This window comes from Pyrus communis, chromosome 9 (genome assembly GCF_963583255.1).
Source record: "Pyrus communis chromosome 9, drPyrComm1.1, whole genome shotgun sequence".
Lineage (NCBI taxonomy): Eukaryota > Viridiplantae > Streptophyta > Magnoliopsida > Rosales > Rosaceae > Pyrus > Pyrus communis.
Window position 1 is genome coordinate 10,099,043 of NC_084811.1, and position 22,500 is coordinate 10,121,542.

General features: G+C 35.3%; 1 protein-coding gene across 1 annotated transcript; it reads left to right on the plus strand.

Moving 5' to 3' along the window:
• The first annotated feature begins 6,458 nt into the window (after positions 1-6,458).
• On the plus strand, positions 6,459-8,741 carry LOC137744368 (uncharacterized). Its single transcript, XM_068484199.1, has 4 exons — positions 6,459-6,641; positions 6,764-7,419; positions 7,797-8,217; positions 8,703-8,741. The coding sequence occupies exons 1-4, from the start codon at positions 6,459-6,461 to the stop codon at positions 8,739-8,741; spliced, it is 1,299 nt and encodes a 432-aa protein (XP_068340300.1).
• Positions 8,742-22,500: the final 13,759 nt, after the last annotated feature.

Consider the following 22,500-nt stretch of genomic DNA (forward strand, 5'->3'; position numbering starts at 1 on the left):
CAGATTATTAGAGGAAATTATTGATTGCATCTGCAATCTAACAGGAATATTAGTAGAGAAGACCATGAGGCATAAGCATGGAGTAGAAAATGTCAATGACCACTTTGTGAGCTTCAACACAATATGTGATGCTACTCAGGTAAGTTCTTTCCCTAGTCATGGTTTTTTCTGGTTAGGTTTAGATTTTTATGAAGTTGGTGTGCCACGGAATAACTTGTAACCATGCTTTGCGTTTTATCTTCTTGTAAGATTGTGTTTATTATTCTAATACCCCACAGCAACAGCAACGTGCATACCCTTTGTGAAGCTAGTTTATAGTTTGCGTACATTTTTTGAAAATTTATGTGTTCCTTTTACAGGAGCGACAAGAGATGCAATGTACCAGCTCGTTGAGGAACAGCTAGATCTTTTGTTAATCATTGGCGGGTGGAACTCAAGTAACACCTCTCACCTACAAGAGATTGCAGAAGAACGTGGAATTCCCTCTACTGGATTGACAGAAGAGAATAGGCCCCGGAAACAGAATAGCTTATAACCTCAATGTGAGTCTCTGAAGCCATAGAACTGCAATTTAGTTTGTTTTGGTTTACAAAATTAAGTTATTGTTCTTTCGAAAACAATAACCGAAACAAAAGTGGATTATATATACAATTACTTCTTGTCTTTTCTCTATGGCTTTGTTCCTATCATAACTTCTGTTGTGTCTCTATGGCCAAGTGTACCGTACAGTCAAACCTCAGTATGGGTTTGCAATTGAACCAAGAGGAAGATTTTTTTTTTTTAACCTCGGATGAGAATTATGAAGACTCTCAAGAGTGAAGGTCCGCTAATTTAATCTATGGAAGCCTCACATTCTGCTTCCAACAGCCCGATAACATCTTTTCTTCTTTTATTTTCTCCTAATTTCTTTATTACAGTTTAATTTCTTAATGCCATTTAGTGATTAATAAACTTGTACACCACTCTTAACGAGGACTTTACGATGTTAGGTAATATAATGGATCACAAATAGTGTAAACATTAATTGTCAAAATGTTTGTCCCTGAATACGAACCCTCTATACACACATAGAATGAATACTTTGACATAACTAACCATGTCCAGAAAATTCATCCTTATATTTAGAAGAATGCAACCAATGATATATTTTGTACAAAATTACAATAAAACGAAGTATCAATTAAAACAGCTAACTAGAATAGCTTAAACCCTAATGTCGCCTTCGTTTTGTGATCCACGTTCAATAAAAATCTCGAAGCGGCAGATAGGGCAATTACGGTGACTCCGTTCGAACCATCTCCATATGCAGTTTTCATGAAACACATGCGTGCAAGGCATGGACCTCAAATCCTCTAATCCTACAACAAACTCTTCCAAACAAATAGAGCAAACCTCACTTTCACGCACTACGCGTCGTCTTTTTCTTCCTCGGCCTCTCTCTACCTCATTAACATCATCAGCATCAGCCACCACTCTAACCCTCTTTAGCGTCTTCTTGATCAGCGCATCCCTGTTTGAGTTGTTTTTCTTTAGAACAATACTCACAACGAATCCAGTGATGGTATTTTTTTATACCAACCCTCATACGCAGGACTTTAGGACCTTTCTTGGAATCCAAGTTTCTGATTTGGATACCCCTGTCTACAATCGTCTCCACTATATCACTGTGCATGTCCTCATGAATTTTAAGAAAGGACAACACCTGAGAAAGATAGGGTCTGACGTATTCGTTTCGGGTATCAAACCAGTACGCATCAATTCTTTTGCCTTCGTAACTTCTGACTTGCACTTCAGATTGGTGCACCAGGGTTAGGGTTCCGTCTTGTGAGAGATCGCGGTCGAAGAAGCTGTAGTTTCTGGAGACTTCGAAGTAGATTTCAAGTGGAACCCAAGGAGAATATTGCTCGTGATGGCCGAGGGGGTCTAGTACTTGTGTGTCAAGTGGATTAACGTGACAGTAAAAATTCTGGCTCATCTGGTGATGGACGACTTCCATATAAAAATTCTGGCTCATCTGGTGATGGACGACTTCCATATCGCAAGTCACCAGACGATCAAAAGGAAAATATAGAAGGTTAGCAGCAATAGTGAATAATAGATGCAAAAGCACGCACAGATATTTATATATTTTAAATTCTTAAGAATTTTGGAAGCTGAATCCAATTCTAAAACTGTTTCCTTTTGGTCATAGGCGTCCCAACTTTTCCTTTTTCTATTTAGTTAAGAAGAATGTTGGAAAAATTTATGTGAAACGAATGGAGAGATGAGGGAAAATCATGAATAATTGGATTTTTAATCATCAATTATTTCATGCCGATATGTTTGCATACATGTCCAAAATTATTCATCCCAATAGTTTCGATCACGACATTATCCCAACATTCTTTTTAGGGTTTCTGAACCTCCACATGTGAGTCAACAGAATCATCGCCAATCGAATCTTCAGCCATTTTCCTAATATCTTTTTCCAAGTGATTGGCTACAACAACTCTGCCTCACAGCTCCCAGCCACAAGAGGAGGAACTACATCATCAGGTTGATCCTGGAAACCAACGACGTGTAATATCAGCAAGCAAATGCATGTAAGGTACATGGAAATTGGGAGTAGTAAGGCAAAGGAGAGAAGGGAATTAGGCACCCTAACTGAACAATCAACACTGGTGAATTAGATGCAAAATGCATTCAGATGTTGGCCAAATCAAGTTTGCTTGCTTGCATTCATTTTTTTTTTTTTTAACTATATAAGCTACAGTGCTATTAATCTGAATTGTCTGCTTCTGAAAATTACCATATTTTGACCCAAAAAAATGAAAATTACCAAAGGATTTACCAAATATTTTAACATCAACATAATAATTAGTTATCGGCTCAGAGGGGTAATTTTACTAACAGTTCTATCACAATCAATTTGATTTTGTTCAGCAGGAATCGTAGAGCAAGAAGAAGAAAATGATGTCAGTCTTATGAATGAGACGTGTATAATGTGGAGTGGGCTCTAAAACTAGTTTCCATTTTTTTAAAAAGAAAATGAGATCTCTTACACACACACATATCACCCAAAAAACACAAACACATATATAATATGTGTGTTTCTAACTAGATATTTCTTTGGTACTTATATAAAAAAATATATATATATATATATATATATATATATGTATGTATATGTATATGTATACTCTCTGTTTGATAATACAAAGGACACATTGCAATGTTACTTACTTGAAAAAAAATAAAATATATATATATATATATATATATATATGTATGTATATATATATATATGTGGTATGTATATGTATATGTATACTCTCTGTTTGATAATACAAAGGACACATTGCAATGTTACTTACTTGAAAAAAAAATATATATATATATATATATATATATATGTATGTATATATATGTGGTTACTGGAATTACATGATTGGACTCTAATGAATGACAAAAAAAAAAAAAAAAAAAAAAAAAAAAAAATTGGATTTCATTGGTTTGATTCTATATAAAAAGTCTGTAGTTTTCAGTTGGAATTTACTGTAGCATGTATAGTTTAGTTCTCGAATTGGTCCTGGCTATGTTTGCTTTTAGGTTTACATATCTTAATCTGATACTCAAGTAACATATATTGTAAGTTGTTAAAAAAAAAAATTAAAGTGGAGAAATGATTTCTTGTTTAATCATCTCAACTTAGTTCTAATCTTTTTCTTTTAAAGCTTAATGCTGTTGTGATTTGACTTCGTATATCAGCTTATTCTATAAGTAAAGTCAATCTCTGTTTTATTTTATTTTTTTTAAATTTCTTACAGATCTTTACGTTCATTATTACATTTTCTACCGTGTACTAAATAATTTTCCATACTCATACGCTCTAAATAAGTACAAAGATCTTCTTAGTAGATCATTGCTCATGCAAGATGTTTATAAGTAGGTCTGGCAATTCCTCATGGTTCTACCATTTAACGGGTTGTTCGGGTATATACGTGGGTAACACGATACACAATAAAAAAAGTATTAATTTTATAATTTTATAACCCTAAAAAAAAATACTATAATAATTATATATGTTAATTTAACAATTTTATACCCCTAAAAATTATAAGAATTATATATATATATATATATATATTAAATTAAATATTAAAAATTGGTGACCATTGGATTGGTTTAAATATACATACCATTCAATTTCTTAAGTTTATATGTACAAAATAAATAAATTTAAATCTACTTAATAAACATACATATATATATATATATATATATACACACACACACCATTGAATTTGATGGAATACGAAATTACGAATTCTACGAAACTAATTTCCACGATCCAACCATCAAACTTGTTTGTATATGCTTCAAGATAGCATCAGCAAAAAATCACAAAAAACAAACATTCAGAGATCAAGTAATGGGACAAAACTTTTCGACAGTTATCAACGAAAAATCACGATTTAACGGTTATTTTAACTCCAATTTTGATGATTTTTTTACAGCTACACTCCTTGACCCAATATGAATACAATGAATGAACTTGATCTTCAATTTAAAATATTTACACTTGTGGATACCACAAAATCTTATGTTATACTTAATGAAAGTATGAATAAACTTTTACATGTTAGTGAATCTATTGTTTTGATGGGATACGCATTCTACGAAACCAGTTTCAACGATCCAACAGTCAAACATGTTTGTATATACTTCGAGATCACATATGCCAAAAATTGCAAAAAAAAAACATAAGAGATTAAGTAACGTGACAAAACTTTTCGACGGTTATCAACAAAAAATCATGATTTAACGGTTATTTTAACTTTAATTTTGATGATTTTCTACAGCTACACTCCTTGACCTTATATGAATTCGATTTTCAATTTAAAATATTTACACTAGTGGATATCACAAAATTTTATGTTATACTTAATGAAAGTATAAATAAACTCTAAGTGTTAGTGAATCTATCATTTTGATGGGCTACTCATTCTACGAAACTAATTTCAACGATCCAATCGTCAAACTTGTTTCTATATGCTTCAAGATCGCATACGTCAAAAATCGCAAAAACAAACATTCAGAGATTAAATAACGGGACAAAACTTTTCGACGGTTATCAACAAAAAATTACGATGGTTATTTTAACTTTGATTTTGATGATTTTTTACAACTAAAGTCCTTGACCCTATACGAATACAATGAATGAACTCGATCTTCAATTTGAAATATTTACACTAGTAGATACCACAAAATCTGACATTATACTTAATGAAAGTATGAATAAACTCTGAAGTGTTAGTGTATCTATTGTTTTGATGGGATACACATTCTACGAAACTGGTTTCAATGATCCAACTGTCAAACATGTTTGTATATACTTTGAGATCGCATACACCAAAAATTGCAAAAAACAAACATTCAGAGATCAAGTAACGGGACAAAACTTTTCGACAGTTATCAACGAAAAATCACGATTTAACAGTTATTTTAACTCCGAGTTTGATAATTTTTTACAGCTACACTTCTTGACCCTATATGAATACAATGAATGAACTCGATCTTTAATTTAAAATATTTACACTAGTGGATACCACAAAATCTTATGTCATGATGATTGATGAAAATTGAGGATTTTGTAAAAGGAATAACATGCAAGCTTTGAGTTCCATTGGCAAGGTTTAAACTTTTGAGAAAGGCTTCACAACCTTGAAAACAAAAACTCTTTCATTTTGCATATCCTTGCAAATTTAATATTTTGTAATAGACTAGTAGTGTATGGATGTTTGTTTATTAGACTCTTATGTTCGAGTGTAGATGTAGTACTTAAACGACAAATGTATTTTAATGTTTTGAAGTAATATTTATGTGACAATGTATGATATGTGCAAATTTAAGAAAAAATATATATTTTTCTTAACAGGTCATAACGGGTCGGGTTGGGTAAAGTGACCCAACCTGTTAAGGACCCGTTAAGATAAAGGGTGTGACACGACATGACCCGTTAAAATAATAGGTGTTATATGAAAACGACACGAACACGACAAACACGACCCGTTTGCCAGACCTATTTATAAGCTTCAATTTTTATTAGGAATATCTAAGATTTTACTCCATGACTATCTATTGAATGACAAACACTACATGATAGCTTTAGTCCAGTTTAGGCTAAAGCTTATTATTTGTACATGATATTGCTTTAGTGTACACCACGGAATCCATATGGATAATTTCTTTTGACACCGTGAGCAATGAATTTACCTATATTACACTAATTACACATTGTATCTAAGTATTGGGTTTCCATTGAGTGTGTTACTGGTGGGAATCCAAAGGTTTTATCATTTTATTAGTTATGTATAGATGGATATATATTTTAATTTTGTGTTCAGTTGTGTAGAAATAAATGACAAAAACTATTTTACTAAATAATAATGTGGTTTTTTTCATTTTCTTATGTTAAGATGGCCGGATTAGATGAACAACATGACAATGATTTTGATGGGAATGCTGGGATCATTTTTGCTATTCAAGAAGTGGCAAATGCTAAAAGGGAAACTACTCAGAATAATCATGGACCTGATCATGAAACTGAAGATAATCGAGTGATGAGGATTCAAGGAGAATTTCGCAAGACGCGACCACCGGTATTCAAGGCGAACTGAACCCTATGGCAGCCGAAGAATGGCTACGCCAAATCAAGCGGAAAATGAATAACCAATGTGTTCCAGAAAATCTAAGGGTGATTATTGCTTGTACTTACTCGGAGGGACAAGCATATCATTGGTGGGAATCAGTCTTGGTTATGCCTGACAATGAGATAACTACTTGGATTGAGTTTGAGAAAAATTTTCTTGAGAAATATTTTCCTAGTCCTAAAAAGGCAATAAAGGGCAGAGAATTTACGAATCTTATTCAACGAGACTTGACAGTGGCCGAATACCAAGCAAGGTTCGAGGAGCTAATGTGTTTTGCACCTGAGATGATTCCTAATGAGGCCAATAAAGTACAACGATTTGAGGAAGGTCTGAAACCAGCAATCAAGGAAAATGTGGATATTTTGAGGCTAACTAAATATGTTGATGTCGTTGAAAGAGCCCTTGTAGTTGAACAAAGTACTCCTGAAGGCAAGAGAGCTTGGGAGGTGAGGAATTCTAGTGGAGGACAAAGTAATAAGCGTTCCAAATTCAGTCCTCATAGATATATCAGCAACCACAAGGATCATACAAGATGGCTCAGAATGCACGACAACTTTATTATTGTAAGCAAACTGGACATTATCAAAGGGATTGTCCACAACTGCGGCCATATCCAACACCTCGAGCACCACCATTACAATATCGTGCTTCAAAACCACAGTTCAATGCTCCACTGCCTCAGTATCGTCCTCCTTATCAGCCCCAACAAAATCAGCCAAGAGGTCCAGTTAATCAACTACCACAATGTACAATAGGACCATGTGCACAAACTAGACCAAGGGCACTCGAATGATCTAGAAAGTCAGGGCAATTAGCTTAAGGCCAAGTATATGCTGTTGGACAAGTGATAGACCGAAATGACCCTGCACCAGACCAAAATGATCATGCCGTGGTGGAAGGTATATTCTTAGTTTACAACTCATGGGCTAGAATACTATTTGACTCTCGTGCTACACAATCTTTCATTTCCACATCATTTACATCCATTCTTGGATTGGAGTCTGAAATGATGTCATCTCCTTTAGTTATTGGATCTCTAATGGGAAATAGTGTGGAAGTTAATACATTGTGTAAATCTTGTTTCATAGAGATATTAAATCATAGACTTGTCTTTGATCTTATCATATTAGAGATGCTGGAGTATGATGTCATCTTAGGGATGGATTGGCTTACGCATTTCAATGCCATAATTGATTGCGGTAAGAAAAGAGTGACTATTAAGATTCCTGATGGCGAAACATTTAGTTTCCATGGAATTGGAAATAAAGTTAAGCCCAAATTTATTTTGGATATAAGAGAATGCAGTTACTTGAATTTAATAACAAGTATTGCAATGGAGGTTACAAACAACTTGCAAATGGAATTCATTGCTATAGTGAAGGACTTCAATGATGTATTTCTAGAAGAACTGTTAGAACTACCACCGGAAAGAGAAGTGGAGTTTGCCATTGAAGTATATCTTAGCACAACACCAATTTCTATTCCTCCATACCGTATGACCCCTTCAGAACTCAAAGAGCTTAAGGTATAACTACAGGAGCTACAAGAGACATGATTCATTCGTCCTAGTACATCATCATGGGGTGCACCAGATCTATTTGTGAAGAAGAAAAAAGGAACTCTTCGTATGTGTATAGATTATCGACAACTCAATAAAGTTACTGTGAAGAATAAGTACTCTTTACCAAGAATTGATGATTTATTTGATCAATTAAGGGATGCTTGTTTCTTCTTAAAGATTGATCTTCGCTCTGGCTATCACCAACTTCGAGTGAAGGCGGAAGATGTACCAAAGACAGCTTTCAGAACTTGTTATGGTCATTATGAATTTTTGGTCATGCCTTTTGAATTAACGAATGCCCTAGCAGCATTCATGGACTTAATGAATAGATTTTTTCGATCTCATCTAGATCAATTTGTGATGAAAAAAAACCTTATCGATCGGTAAGTACACAAGTATTTTGTTTAATAAATTCTTGAGCTTTTCAATTTTTGACTTTGTTGTTTTAGGATGCCCCCATCCATATAGATATCTGGCCTCATCCCTGAACGTAATAATTCGAGGCTAAGTTTAGCCCCTCCATGACTGGAGATTTATCATCTGTTACCTACACCATTATTTACAATAGACAACATTAACATAATAAGCTAAGAATGTGTGGGATTGCTAATCTTTTACTTTGGTGTTGGCTAAGCCTATGTGCACTCAACTGAAAAATTAGATCGGTAGATAAGTTCAGCCCAGTCAGGTTTGAAATTTTGCCTTCGTCCCTGGCTGTACGTACTTGACATGATACACACATACACACACATCATATACATGTACATACGGAAAGAGGGATCTAACCAGTGCGACATTTTCATCGATGATATTCTCATCTACTTTAAGTCCAAGAAGGAACATAAAGAACACTTGAAGATCATTTTGCAGCCTTTGAGGGAACACCAATTATTTGCTAAATTTACCAAATGTGAATTTTGGTTAGTTGAAGTAAAGTTTTTGGGACATGTAATTTCTAACAAAGGAATTGCAGTAAATTCTTCCAAAGTTGAAGCGGTGTTTAATTGGGATCAACCGAAAATTGTTCATGAGATACGAAGCTTTATGGGATTAGCTGGATATTATAGACGGTTCATACAAGATTTCTCTCTGATAGCTGCACCAATAACAAAATTGACAAAGAAAGGAGTTACGTTATGTGGGACAACCAATGTGAAGAATCATTTCAGGAATTAAAGACGCGGTTTACTACCTCTCCAGTTTTAATTATTCCTGAACGAGATGTAGGTTATGTGGTATACATTGATGCCTCACTACATGGATTAGGTTGTGTTTTAATGTAGTCGAATAGAGTTGTTGCCTTTGCATCTCGACAACTGAAGTCGCACGAGAGAAATTATCCAACATATGATTTGGAGCTAGCAACTATTGTTCATGCATTGAAACATGGAGACATTATCTTTATGGTGAGCAATTCGAACTTTTTTCAGATCACAAGAGTTTGAGTATTTATTCACACAGAATAAGTTGAATTTAATGCAAGGCGTTGGATGGAATACCTTGAAGATTATGACTTCAGTTTACATTATCATCCAGGAAAAGAAAATGTTGTGGCAAATGCTTTGAGCAGAAAATCAAGAGGAACTGTAGCAACTTTGCATCTTCAAAAATGGAAAATGATAGAAACTCTTTGTCAGTTTAAATTGCATGTAGACATAAAGAAGGATTGTGTTTATCTATGCAATTTGGTTACTCAACCATTTTTGGGGGAAAGATTATTGAAGCGCAAAAAGATGATTCCTTGTCGAAGTCAATCCAAGCTGAGATTGCAAGCAGAGAAGCAGATGAGATTGCATACGGTGGACTAAGATACTCAGGAAGGTTATTTGCACCTGAAATTCTTGAATTAAGGAATGAAGTTCTTCGGGAAAGCCATTGTTCTTCTTACATGATTCATCTTGGAGGTACAAAAATGTATTATGATCTTCGACGTCAATTTTGGTGGAATGGTACGAAGAAAGATGTAACAATATTTGTAGCATAGTGTCTCATTTGTCAACAAGTGAAAGTGAACATAAAAATCTATCAGCTTTACTTCAACCACTAGCCGTAACTAAGTGGAAATGGGATTATATCACAATGGACTTTATGATAGGACTACCAAAATCACAAATAAGCCGAGATGCAATATGGGCTATTGTAGACCATTTGACCAAGTCTGCACATTTCTTACCAATTAAGACAACGAATTCCATTGAAACACTTGCAAAGCTTTACATTCGAGAAATAGTAAGATTACATGGAATTCCCATTTCAATTGTGTTTGATTGGGATTCCAAGTTTACTTCTAAGTTTTGTGAAACCTTGCAACAAGCTTTAGGATCTCAACTACATTTTAGAACTACTTTTCATCCACAGACAGATGGGCAGTCCGACAGAACCATCCAAATCTTAGAAGACATGATGAGGGCATGTATTTTAGATTTTGGAAGAAGTTGGGAAGATCATTTATCACTCGCTGAATTTGCCTACAACAATAGTTACCAGTCAAGCGTTGAAATGGCACCATATGAAGCAATATATGGAAGACCATGTAGATCACCTAATTGTTGGGTAGAAATAGGTGACAAGGTGATATTAAGACCTAACCTTGTACAAGAGACTACTGAAAAGATCAAGACAGTTAAGCAATGTCTTATAATAGCTCAAAGTTGACAGAAAAACTATGCAGATCGAAGAATGAAACCAATGAAGTTCGAGGTCGGTGATTTGTGTTTTTGAAAGTATCACCTCGCAAAGGAGTCAAAAGATTTGGAGAGTCAGGAAAATTATCTCCAAGATTTATTGGACCTTTTGAAATTCTGCAACGAATTGGCGAAGTGGCATATAGATCAGCGTTGCCCCCTCAACTTTCAGGTATTCACAACGTATTTCATGTCTCTATGCTACGGAAGTATGAACCTGATCCATCTCATGTCATTGATGTTGAAGTTTATGGATGGAGTGTTTAATTTCTAGGTTTAGTTTTGAAGTATGAAGAAGAGGAAAGAAAACTTGAAATTCTCTGGAAAAGGAAAGCTTTCTGTTTTTTTTTTTTTTTTTTTTCTTAATGGAATGCGACTGCTCTATTTCTTTTCAGAGCATAAAACCAACTTTTCCCTTTTCATTCTTTTAAGCACTAAATCCAATCTTAGCCGTACATAGTAGGTCATCAATATGATGATGACACATGGCTATTACAAGGACATATGAGACCTTCAAAAGTAAATGGATCCATAACCTAAACTTGTCATATAAGACAATACAAAGACAATTAAGGAAATCTGAAAACAACTTAACTATCAACATTCCCTCTTAAGTTGTTCACTGATTTCACACTAAGGAGATCTCTGAGAAAACAAAAACGAGCTTTAGGAAGAGCCTTAGTGAAAATATCAGCAAGCTGGTCTTCACTCTTGCAGTACATGATGTCAATCACATTTTGCTGCAGTGCTTTTCTGATAAAATGGTACCTTCTATTTATGTGTTTCGATTTTTTATGGAAGACAGGATTTTTAGTCATGGCTATTGCTGATGTGTTGTCACACATAAGTGGAGTAGCTTCTGCCTGCATTTCTCCAAAATCTTCTAACACAAATCTTAGCCAAATGGCTTGAGTTGTTGCTTCAGCTACACTGACGTATTCGGCTTCTGCAGTTGAGAGAGCAACACTGTGTTGCTTCACAGAGGCCCAAGAAAACACACCACTTCCAAATGTGAATGTATATCCGGAAGTGCTCTTCATGTCATCCTCACACCCACTCCAGTCACTATCACAATATCCTATAAGTACAGCTTTCTTTCCCTTCTCAAACTCAATTTCAAAATCAATGGTCCCTTGTATATATCTTAGGACCCTTTTGGCAGTTCTAAGATGTTTCTTGGAGGGAGAGTGCATAAATCTTGCCAACAGTGATGCAGCAAACATAATGTCAGGCCTAGTGGCAGTTAAATATAGCAAGCTGCCCACAATCTGCCTGTAAACTCCTTCATCAGTGGATTCACTTCCATCATTCCTGCAAAGTTTTTCATTTGTAGCCAGTGGTGTGCTCACTGGTTTACAGTTCTGCAAGCCAAACTTGTCTAGCAGAGATAGAGCATATTTCTTTTGCCCAATGAAGATCCCTTTTTCACTTTGCAGAATCCCCATGCCAAGAAAATGGTGCAGCAGTCCCAAGTCTGTCATTTCATACATGTTCATCATATCAAACTTGAATTCTGACATCAATTCTTCATTGCTGCCAGTGTAAACTATATCATCCACATAGATTGAGATGATTATAGTTTCAGTACCATTTCTTACCTTAACATAAAGTGTAGGTTCACTGGGGCTCCTCTCAAATCCACATAAGATGAAATATGCATCAATTTCTTCGTACCAGGCCCTTGGTGCTTGTTTCAGGCCATATAATGCCTTCCTTAACTTATAAACCTTTTCTTCTGCATTCTGAATTACAAAACCTTTAGGTTGGTCTACATAGACCTCTTCATGTAGAGTTCCATTTAAGAAGGTAGATTTGACATCAAGTTGGAACAATCTCCAACCTTTCTGGGCTGCAAGAGCTATTAGTGTCCTAATAGTATCCATCCTTGCTACCAAAGCAAAGGTCTCATTGAAATCCACTCCGGGCTTTTGAGAATATCCCTTAGCAACTAGTCTTGCCTTGTGTTTTTGTATAGAACCATCAAGATTGAGTTTGATCTTATATACCCATTTAACTCCAATGACCCACTTGGATGTAGATCTGTCCACCAACTCCCAAGTTTCATTTTTTTCTATCATGGAGATCTCATTATCCATAGCTGCCTGCCATGCTTTATCTTTTGCAGCTTCTTGATAATTTTCTGGTTCTATGATACACATGTTGCACCTTGCATATATAGCAGTTAATCTTCTTAACCTAACCGGTGTAGAGGTAGAAGTTGCTGAATTTTGGACCCTTACGCTTGAATCTTGTGTTCCAATAGTGTCCTCGCTTTGTATTTGATCTGAAGCAGGTGCTGATTCCACTTGCTCAGTGATTCTATCATTGATCTCAACATTCAGTGGAACTGAAATAGGCATTTCCCTTTGTGTTTCCCAATTCCAAGCTAAGTTCTCATAAAAAATGACATTCCTAGACAATATTACTTTCTTGGAATGCAGGTCATACACTTTATACCTCTTCTCACATTTTCCATACCCAATGAAAATTCCCTTCGTTGCAGATTCCTCCAATTTGTGCCTCAGTTGACTAGGCACGTGATAGTAGCATATAGAACCAAAGACCCTCAAGTGCTTGACTCCTGGCTTCCTGCCACTAAAAGCTTCAAAAGGTGTTACTTCATGAAGTGATCTGGTAGGACATCGATTAAGAATGTAGACTGCAGTTGTTACTGCTTCACCCCAGAAATTATATGGTAAATGCTTCTCATGTATCATAGCCTTTGCCATCTCAACAATTATCCTATTCTTCCTCTCAGCCACTCCATTTTGCTGAGGGGAATAGGCAATTGTGAGTTGTCTTTCCAAACCAACATCTTCACAAAATTTCAAAAACTCAGTGGAGGTGTATTCTCCCCCTTTATCACTCCTCAACTTCTTGATTTTGAATCCACTTTGTAGTTCTACCATGGCCTTAAACTTCTTGAAGATATTGAAAACTTCAGATTTCAGATTCATCAGGTATACCCAGCACATCCTGGTGTAATCATCAATAAAGGTTAGGAAGTATTTGTTACCTCTTATGGTAGAGACTTGCATTGGTCCACATACATCAGTATGGATCAATTCTAGAGGTACAGTGGCTCTCCATGCTTTCTCTTTGTCAAATACCTCTCTGTGAGCTTTACCCATAGCACACCCTTGACAAACTTTAGATGTATCTTTTATCTCAGGTAGCCCATAAACCATTTCCTTTTGTTGTAGAGATTTTAGACTTTGGAAATTCAGATGCCCATATCTCTTATGCCAGTTCTAGGTGGTCTCTTCAACAATTGCTCTTCTAGCTACTTCATTTCCATATTCAAGTGTCATAGGGAAACACCTATTGTTGGTCATTTGCACCCTTGCCAAGAGGTTCTCAAAGGTTTTGTCATCAAAGATATCCACTAGATAATCCCCAAATACCAAGAAGTACCCATGTTCAACCATTTGGCCTACACTCAAGAGGTTTTCATCTAGTCCTGGCACTAACATGACCTCATTTATGTATCTTTTTCCGTGTATGGTGTCAATAACCAATGTTCCCTGTCTAACAGCTTGAACTAAGTCACCAGTACCCATCTTAACTTTGGCTGTCACATTTCTGTTCACTTCAATCAAGAGGGATTCATGGCCAGTCATATGATTGCTACATGCACTATCCACATACCATACACTAGAATTTTTCACCACAGAGGCTGAGTGATAAGCATAAAACATAGTTCCCTCTTCCTCTACTTCATTTGCATAATTTGCTGCAAGTACAATTTTGTTTCTGCAGTCATTTGCCAAGTGACCAAATCTGTCACATTTATGGCACTTGGGTTTTCCCTTAAACCAACAAGTCCCATAATGTAGTTTGTTGCAGTGAACACAGGAAATCTTTGTTCCTTCACCTTGATTCTCCTTCTTTGGGACATTTGCATATTTTACATCCATTTTCTTGCCTTTGTTCTTCCAATTGTTCTTGAATTTTGAGCTACCCCCATATGAGGAACTTGGTCCTTCTCTGGGATTGATACTCAAGGATGAAAAAGCCTTCTCTGAACCATAGTCAGCATGCCTTTGTAGTCTTTGTTCATGTGACTTCAAGGAACCCACAACTTCTTGCACACTAATTGTATCTGTGTCTTTGGTTTCCTCTATAAGTTCTGCAATCGAATCATAGCTCCTAGGTAGACTAATCAAAAGCTTTTGTACAATTCTTTGATCAAAAAGTTCTTCCCCGCATGACCTCATTTGATTCACAAGCTCAAACAGTTTAGATACATACCTAGATAAAGAATCATCATCCTTCATTCTAAGATGTTCAAATTCCCTCCTAAGCCCTTGCAATTTCACAGATCTTACTTTCTTATCACCAACAAATTCTGATTTTAGAATATCCCAAGCAGCTTTGGAGGTTACCTATTGAGTTATGCGAGGAAAGATATCATTTGAGACTGCATTTTGAATCAATCCTAGTGCTTTTGCATCTTTAGTGACGTTGTCTTTCAGTGCTAGTTTTTCAGCTGTTGTAAGCTCTTTCTCATCTTTCTTAGGTTCTTCATATCCTTTTTCAACTAGTCTCCAAAGATCCTACGAGATGAAGATCGTACGCAGCTTGATCATCCAGAAATCATAGTTACTTCCATTGAAAATGGGAGCTCATAGCTCACCACCTCCGGCTCCGGCCATCTGAGACTAAACCGTCAGAGATTAGGGTATTTCGTTGATTTCCCCTTTTCTGCTTCGCGATTTCACAACGCCCAGATTCAAATTCGAACCTGTGCTCTGATACCATGTTGAAGTTTATGGATGGAGTGTTTAATTTCTGGGTTTAGTTTTGAAGTATGAAGAAGAGGAAAGAAAACTTGAAACTCTCTGGAAAAGGAAAGCTTTCTGTTTTTTTTTCTTTTCTTTTTCTTAATGGAATGCGACTGCTCTGTTTCTTTTCAGAGCATAAAACCAACTTTTCCCTTTTCATTCTTTTAAGCACTAAATCCAATCTTAGCCGTACATAGTAGGTCATCAATATGATGATGATACATGGCTATTACAAGGACATATGAGACCTTCAAAAGTAAATGGATCCAGAACCTAAACTTGTCATATAAGACAATACAAAGACAATTAAGGAAATCTGAAAACAACTTAACTATCAACAATTGATTGGGAGAGCTAAGCATGGATGAACAATTGTCATATGAAGAAAGAACAATTCGTATTCTAGATCGCAAAGAACAGATATTACGAACGAAGACTATTATGTTGGTCAAAGTTCTGTGGCAACGTGGTGATGTAGAAGAAACCACATGGGAGTTGGAGACTGAGATGCATACAAAATACACAGAACTTTTCCTTCACTCCGGTAAGTTTTTAAATTTTGAGGACTAAATTTTCTTAAGGGAGTAGATTGTGAGAACTCAAATTTTTTTTTTAATTAGTTAGTACTGCAAGTGTATGATATAACTTTCTAATTTATATAGTTAGATTAATATGTAAATTGGTCCATATGTTTGAGATTCATTATATATAATAATACCATATACTTTTGACAAAAATGACAAATACAATATTTTGTTATTAATTTAGTTTTTTTATTTGTTTCTTTCTTCTGGACGATAACTCCAATAAGGAGTCCACAATCTCCTTTTTCTCAAATCTACCGTAGTTTGAAAAGGGAAAAAAAGCCCTAGCTTTTTCTCTCTTCGAATTTCAGAAGCAAGAAATAAGTTTTGTCTTTGGATCTTCAATTCCATACTTATCTAGAGTCAAATTGGAGTAGCCAACAAGTAATTCATGAGGTAAGCTTGTTTTTATTTCCTTACGACTGTACAATTGACCTTGTGATTTCCATGCCTCTTTCTCTCTTACCACCACGTAAGAATTTAAAATCAGAAGGTGTGTTATTATCATTTGCTAAGATTTTCGTCTCAATCTCGTTAACATGTGGTAGTCAAGTGAATCCTCCTCTTACTACTAGAAAGCAGGAGGTGTTCAATTTATGTGGCTTGGTGTCTTGTGTCACCTTAGTTTTAGTTCCAGGAGAACTTGTGGAGTCTATGGAAGTAGGAGGTGAAGGTCTAAGAAGCAGGTGGTGAAGAGTCTAGAGTTAGGCATCATGATTGTTAGGATAAGAGTTTTTTTTTAGCCAGTTAAAAAGAAACAAAAACCTGTATAAATAGGGAGTCAGTAGTTCTCTTGAGAATCAACAGTAATAGAAATACCAGACAAAAAGCTTTATAGTTTCAGAAAGCTAGAGAAGGAGAAAGGGTGCTAAGAGTTGAAGTAATTTTCTTTTTGTTAGACTTCTCATTCCTTTTATTTTATTCATCTTTCTATTTTAGTGGGCTTTGAAGAGGTTGGTTAATCAATAGTCAATCTCTTTTACCCAAAAACCCCATATTTTTATATTATAAAATGTTCAATTTTCTTTTTTATTTCAAAATATACTTATGTTCTGTTACTGTTTAAAATAGAGAGCTTTCATAAACTCAAAAAAAAAAAAAAAAAAAAAAAAAAAAAAAAAAAAACCAGTCTTTTATGTTGAGGTTTTAGTTATGGATTGGTAGGAAGGAAGGGATTTCAAGGTGAAATTTTGAAACATGAAACTTTTGAACTAGTCATCTAAGTCAATAAACAAACTTTGGTGTTGAAAACGAGTTCTGATTGTAATAATATATTTGGATATTATTGGTGGGTTCGTACAGATATCCAATATTAATTTTGCATAACAAATTTACACCATACAAAAATTTTTAGTTTTAAAACTATTTTACTAGAAATCTGAAGTATGTTTTGTTTGGGTTATTATTATATATACTTATTAAAGTATGTATTCTACAAAGTCTATCTATAATACGAGTTATATTTTAAAGTGAGTGCTTAAATAGTGATAGTTTATACTTTGAATAGGAACTCACGAGCTGGACCAAGATACTTGATTAGTTTGGTTGTTACGTGGACTTACATTGTAGCTTTGGAACCAAGTAGGGGGTGCTTGGGAAACCTTATAATTATTTATTCATTTATTATCTAATTAATACATATTGATTGATATTTATCTATTTGGTTGGGTTCATAAACTCATTGCCTATATGATTACTTGGATGGATTGATATACATGTTTTTCATTCATTTGTTAAACAATGAACTGGTTACCTTGAGTTGAGATTCTTGTGAAGGAGATAGGGAAATGGGCAATGAGGAAGGTTTTTGTGTAGTTGAGCCTAATTCTTGACAGATAACAGGTCTCAGGCTAGCCCCAAAGTGCACAATAATTTAAGGGTAATACGGGACTGGTGAAAGGGAATTAGGCAAGAGCACTAACAAAAGGGAAATATGGTGTTTGGGTTCAGGTTAAAGGGTCTGAAAAGAGAAACTTTGTGCATTCATACATATCATTTTTCTAATGTGTTTTAACTAAAAAATAAAATAAAATAATATACTCATGGTTATAAATATATATATATATATATATATAATTACTTTAATGTAGGGGGATTCATCATTCGAAGGGAAGTAGACTACTCAAGAACTTCACATTTCATTTATTTTCTGTCAAAATTGAATAAAGAATTCAAAAAATCTAATAAAACGAGGAATGAATCAATGAAATGTTGCTTGATCTTCTTTGGGAACTTAAGTAAGGAGTAGTTGTTGTTTTATAGAATTTTAAAGTGAGAACCCCTCTCTTTATCTTTATTTGGTGTAACTACTTGAGCCGGATGAGAGGAAACTTTTATTTGCTTACGATATTGTTCATTATCACCATCGAAGCCAAATTCATTCTCTAGCTTGAAAGTAACAAATTTTGCAATAGTTAATTTCATCAAGTACAGTATAAAAAGAGATGAACCAATTAGAATCCTTGTTCTCATGCTTTTTTTAGATCATTAGGCTTAATCATAATCAGCCTCGCCGATTTCAATGTTTTGGCCCTTTCCTTGTAAATCTAACAGAGAAAGCTGAGGCACATTCTATATTATCAATTTCGTCTTGCGACAATTGAATTCTATATTTAAATTAACGAAAATAAACTTAAATTTCAACAAAAATAAAAAATAAAATAAAAAAAATTTAAAAGGGGTAAAATTGGTAAAATAACAAAGAAAAAAGTAGGGAGAAAAGGAAAAGAAAGTGATATGGTCAAATGTGAGAGTAGTGGTCAAGCATTACCATTAGATGGTCAGTTAGACAAACGAATACGCCTTTGAAATCGACTAGTACTATTACTATGGTTAAATGAAGGGTAATGACAAAGGAAATATTTATAGGTCAGATCACGGAATAAGCATGTTGGAAATGTATAAATGAAGAGTTATTAAGAAACCGTGAGTGCAAATACAAATTTCATGCGCAAAATCTCTCACGTTAATTAGTGTTTGCATGATAATTAGTTAACAATCAAACTATTTAGACACGCAGAAATAATCTACGTAGTCTACTTTCTAACGAAAATGGTTTATATATTTGATGGTACTTGATGGTACATGCAGACAAGAGTTTGTATTTAGACACTCTGAAAAGGGTTTGTCTAAATGGAGAAATTTTTCCAAGTACCTGGAACATTAGTTGACTTGGTGTTCCCAACGAATAGGGTGTAGACAGCTGTCTATCTCATTTTTAAAAATGTGCCACGTTTGTTAACTTTGGGCAATAGAATTCCTAATTTAACCCTAACATAAGCAATCAGAAAACTCATTGCACCCCTTCCACGCCAAGCACCCACCACACCAGCAACTACCCACCTCCGTCGGCGACATGCCGTCTCTTCTCTATTTTCCTCTTTTTCTTTCTCCTATTCTCTCTCTTCCCCACTCTTATTTGGGCATGGAACCCGATGATGGTCGGTGGCACCCTCAAGTCTGCCTTCGTCGATCTCCGAATTAAGAGTTTATGAGGTTGTCAGCGTCCGTTGTGTCCTTCTCCGGTGCGGGTCTCCTGGGAATCTGGGTATTTTGTTTTTCTTATTTAAAATTTTTGTGTTTTATTTTATTTTATTGATCTAGAAAGAGTATTCTGCGAAAATTTTCACTAAATATTATATAGTACACTGATGGGTTTTAAAACAAAGAGGGTACTTGATGGTACACGATGATTAGAAAATATTCAGATGCTGCCCGAGGCTGTGTTGAAAGTTGTGTAGAAAACTATGATTATTAATAATAAAAAATGGTAGATTATATATCATAAGGTGACCAAATTAAATTAGTAATAAAAGGAGAATAGTTTCAAACCTCTCTATTATCATAAGATATTAATACTCATTGAAATTGTGGCCTTTCTTAAAAATTTAAAATTTAGGGTTTAGTAGACTTGGTGATGGGCTAAGGGCATGAGACAGCAGCTCGTCAACTTCACGATCACAATTATAAATTAATTTAGAAGGGTCGCAAAGTCAGCCATAACGCCACTTTTTGGAGGTCTTGTTCCCACTCTTGACGGCTTGCTTCCCCAAGGAAACGTTTTGTAGCTAATAATTTACTTCATTATCTCCAATTTTCTCATTTTCCAAATTTGGCCCTTTACTTACATTGTGTTTGTTGATGCATATATCTTTCCGATCGGATCTACCCAATAGAAAGAAGCCACGTGGAAGCAAGCTGATACGAGTGGCGGAGCTACTTCTTACATACATAAGTAATTTAAACAAAAAACGTGAAAGATTGGATTGTAAATTGGATAAAAAAAATTAAAGACCTTAATTTCAATCAAGTGAACTAAAAACATTGTACAAATCCAGAAATCCAAACATGAGGTAAAGAGTAAGCAAGAAAATTTTAAAATATAATTAAAGCTAATGAAAATTTGATAGAATAAGAAGGGAAGCGAAGTCTGCACCACAATAAGAGAGGAGAAGAGAAAATAAGGTCTATCCTGGAACGGAAAAGAGTTTGCATTAAGAACACACTTTAATTTAAGAGTATTAAACTAATATGCAACATAAGCATTTATTAAAATAGCAAGAAGAAAAAAAAAGGTAGGATAGGCCAGGGACCATTATGGTCTCTTAGTGGCTCCACCCATGTTTGACAAAATAGTCCAGCTGAGAAGAGGCAGTGGGGTCAGCGAGGACACATTGGCAAATGAGACCAGCATATTCCAACAAGAATGGCCTCCTGGAGCAATAAAGAGGTCGGCACCTATAAAGTGACTGACCCGGTTGAGATGGCTCAGAACACCAACACAAGGTCATTAAAAGGAAGAACTTTGAAGGTTCTCAGCTCGGTACCTTGGTTAGATGACCAACTTGATGCTTCTCGGAGAGTACTACACCGACGACTGAAGATACGAAGTGTAGAGATCAGGTCAGCTCGGAAGGCTATCATCATGACTCAGGCATTTATGAAGGTTGGTTAGAAGATTTGGGAATAGTTATTAGATCCCAGGATTCCTGAAGTCATTGATGGTTGTCAGAGACACGTGTCATAATTGTTGAGAATGAATCTCACATTGATGGGATGAGGGACCTTGCATGGGCTTACAAGTAAGTTGGGCAACTCCCCATATTGTCAACTGATTTTATGATGGAACCTCAACTTCTTTTATGGTATGAGAGCAGGTTGTCGTACATGTGAATCCCTACATGTGAATCCAAATGGGCATACGTGCTCCACGTCACCTTATTGTGTTGTCCAAATGGAGGCTTGAAAATTCGCCACAAGTGAGAGGGCATGTTGAGAATGAATCCAACATTGATGGGAGAATGGACCTTGCATGGGCTTATAAGTATGTTGAGCTACTCCCTATATTGCTAATTTATTTTATGGTGTAACCTCAACTTCCTTCAATAACCCTATAGTGCAACTGAGCTTTTACCATGGAAGAGCCTTCTGGGAAATAGGAGATTTGTTCCCCCTTAATTATTGGAAGTACTCTTGGTTTTTCACCAGAGCACCAATGGCAGCCACCACACCGGTATGACTCCAATAACCTTTCTGTTTATTCTTTGCAGATGATTCCACGTAGACAAGTTTGATTGTCTCGAACTTGGATCGAAAGACTTTACCACATGCCTTGGAGGTCCTTTTGTTGACTCTCAGTTCTGGCGACAATAGTGTTTATGATCATAGGAACAACGAGCAATGGTGTTAAGATATGAACATATTGTATCAATGGTGATGAAGAATCAAGAACTAGAGAGAGAAAGTAAAGAGATACCTAAATATTCTTTATATTAATGTTTTCTTAGTAGTAGAGTTATTACATTGAGGATATATGTATACAATCATTAACTACCAAATCCTAACTAACTCTTTAATCATTTGACCAAGTGTCGTAATCTAAGCTTACATAATCCTAAGCTTATAATATCTCTAACACCCCCCCCCCTCAATCTTATGATTGGTAGAACCTAACGTAAGGTTGAAACAATGTATTCGAAAAAAAAGTAGAACTCAAGCCCTTAGTTAAGACGTCTGTGCAAAATGTTTTCTTAGTGAAACAAATTGCACTGTGAGCTTATTCTTGGCAACCTTTTCTCGGACTAAATGCACATCAATCTTGATGTGTTTGGTCTTTTGGTGGTGAATAAGATTGAAAGAAAAAGTTATGGCAGAAAAATTGTTACAAAAAAAAAAAAAAAAAAAAAAAAAAAAAAG

What these genes read in the sequence shown, in the direction of transcription:
- LOC137744368 (XM_068484199.1), top strand. Translation starts at nt 6,459, where the DNA reads ATGGCCGGATTAGATGAACAACATGACAATGATTTTGATGGGAATGCT. An exon ending in TTCGCAAGACGCGACCACCG is followed by an intron (nt 6,642 to 6,763) that starts GTATTCAAGGCG and finishes ACTTACTCGGAG; the next exon opens with GGACAAGCATATCATTGGTG. An exon ending in CAGAACTCAAAGAGCTTAAG is followed by an intron (nt 8,218 to 8,702) that starts GTATAACTACAG and finishes TTGTTGTTTTAG; the next exon opens with GATGCCCCCATCCATATAGA.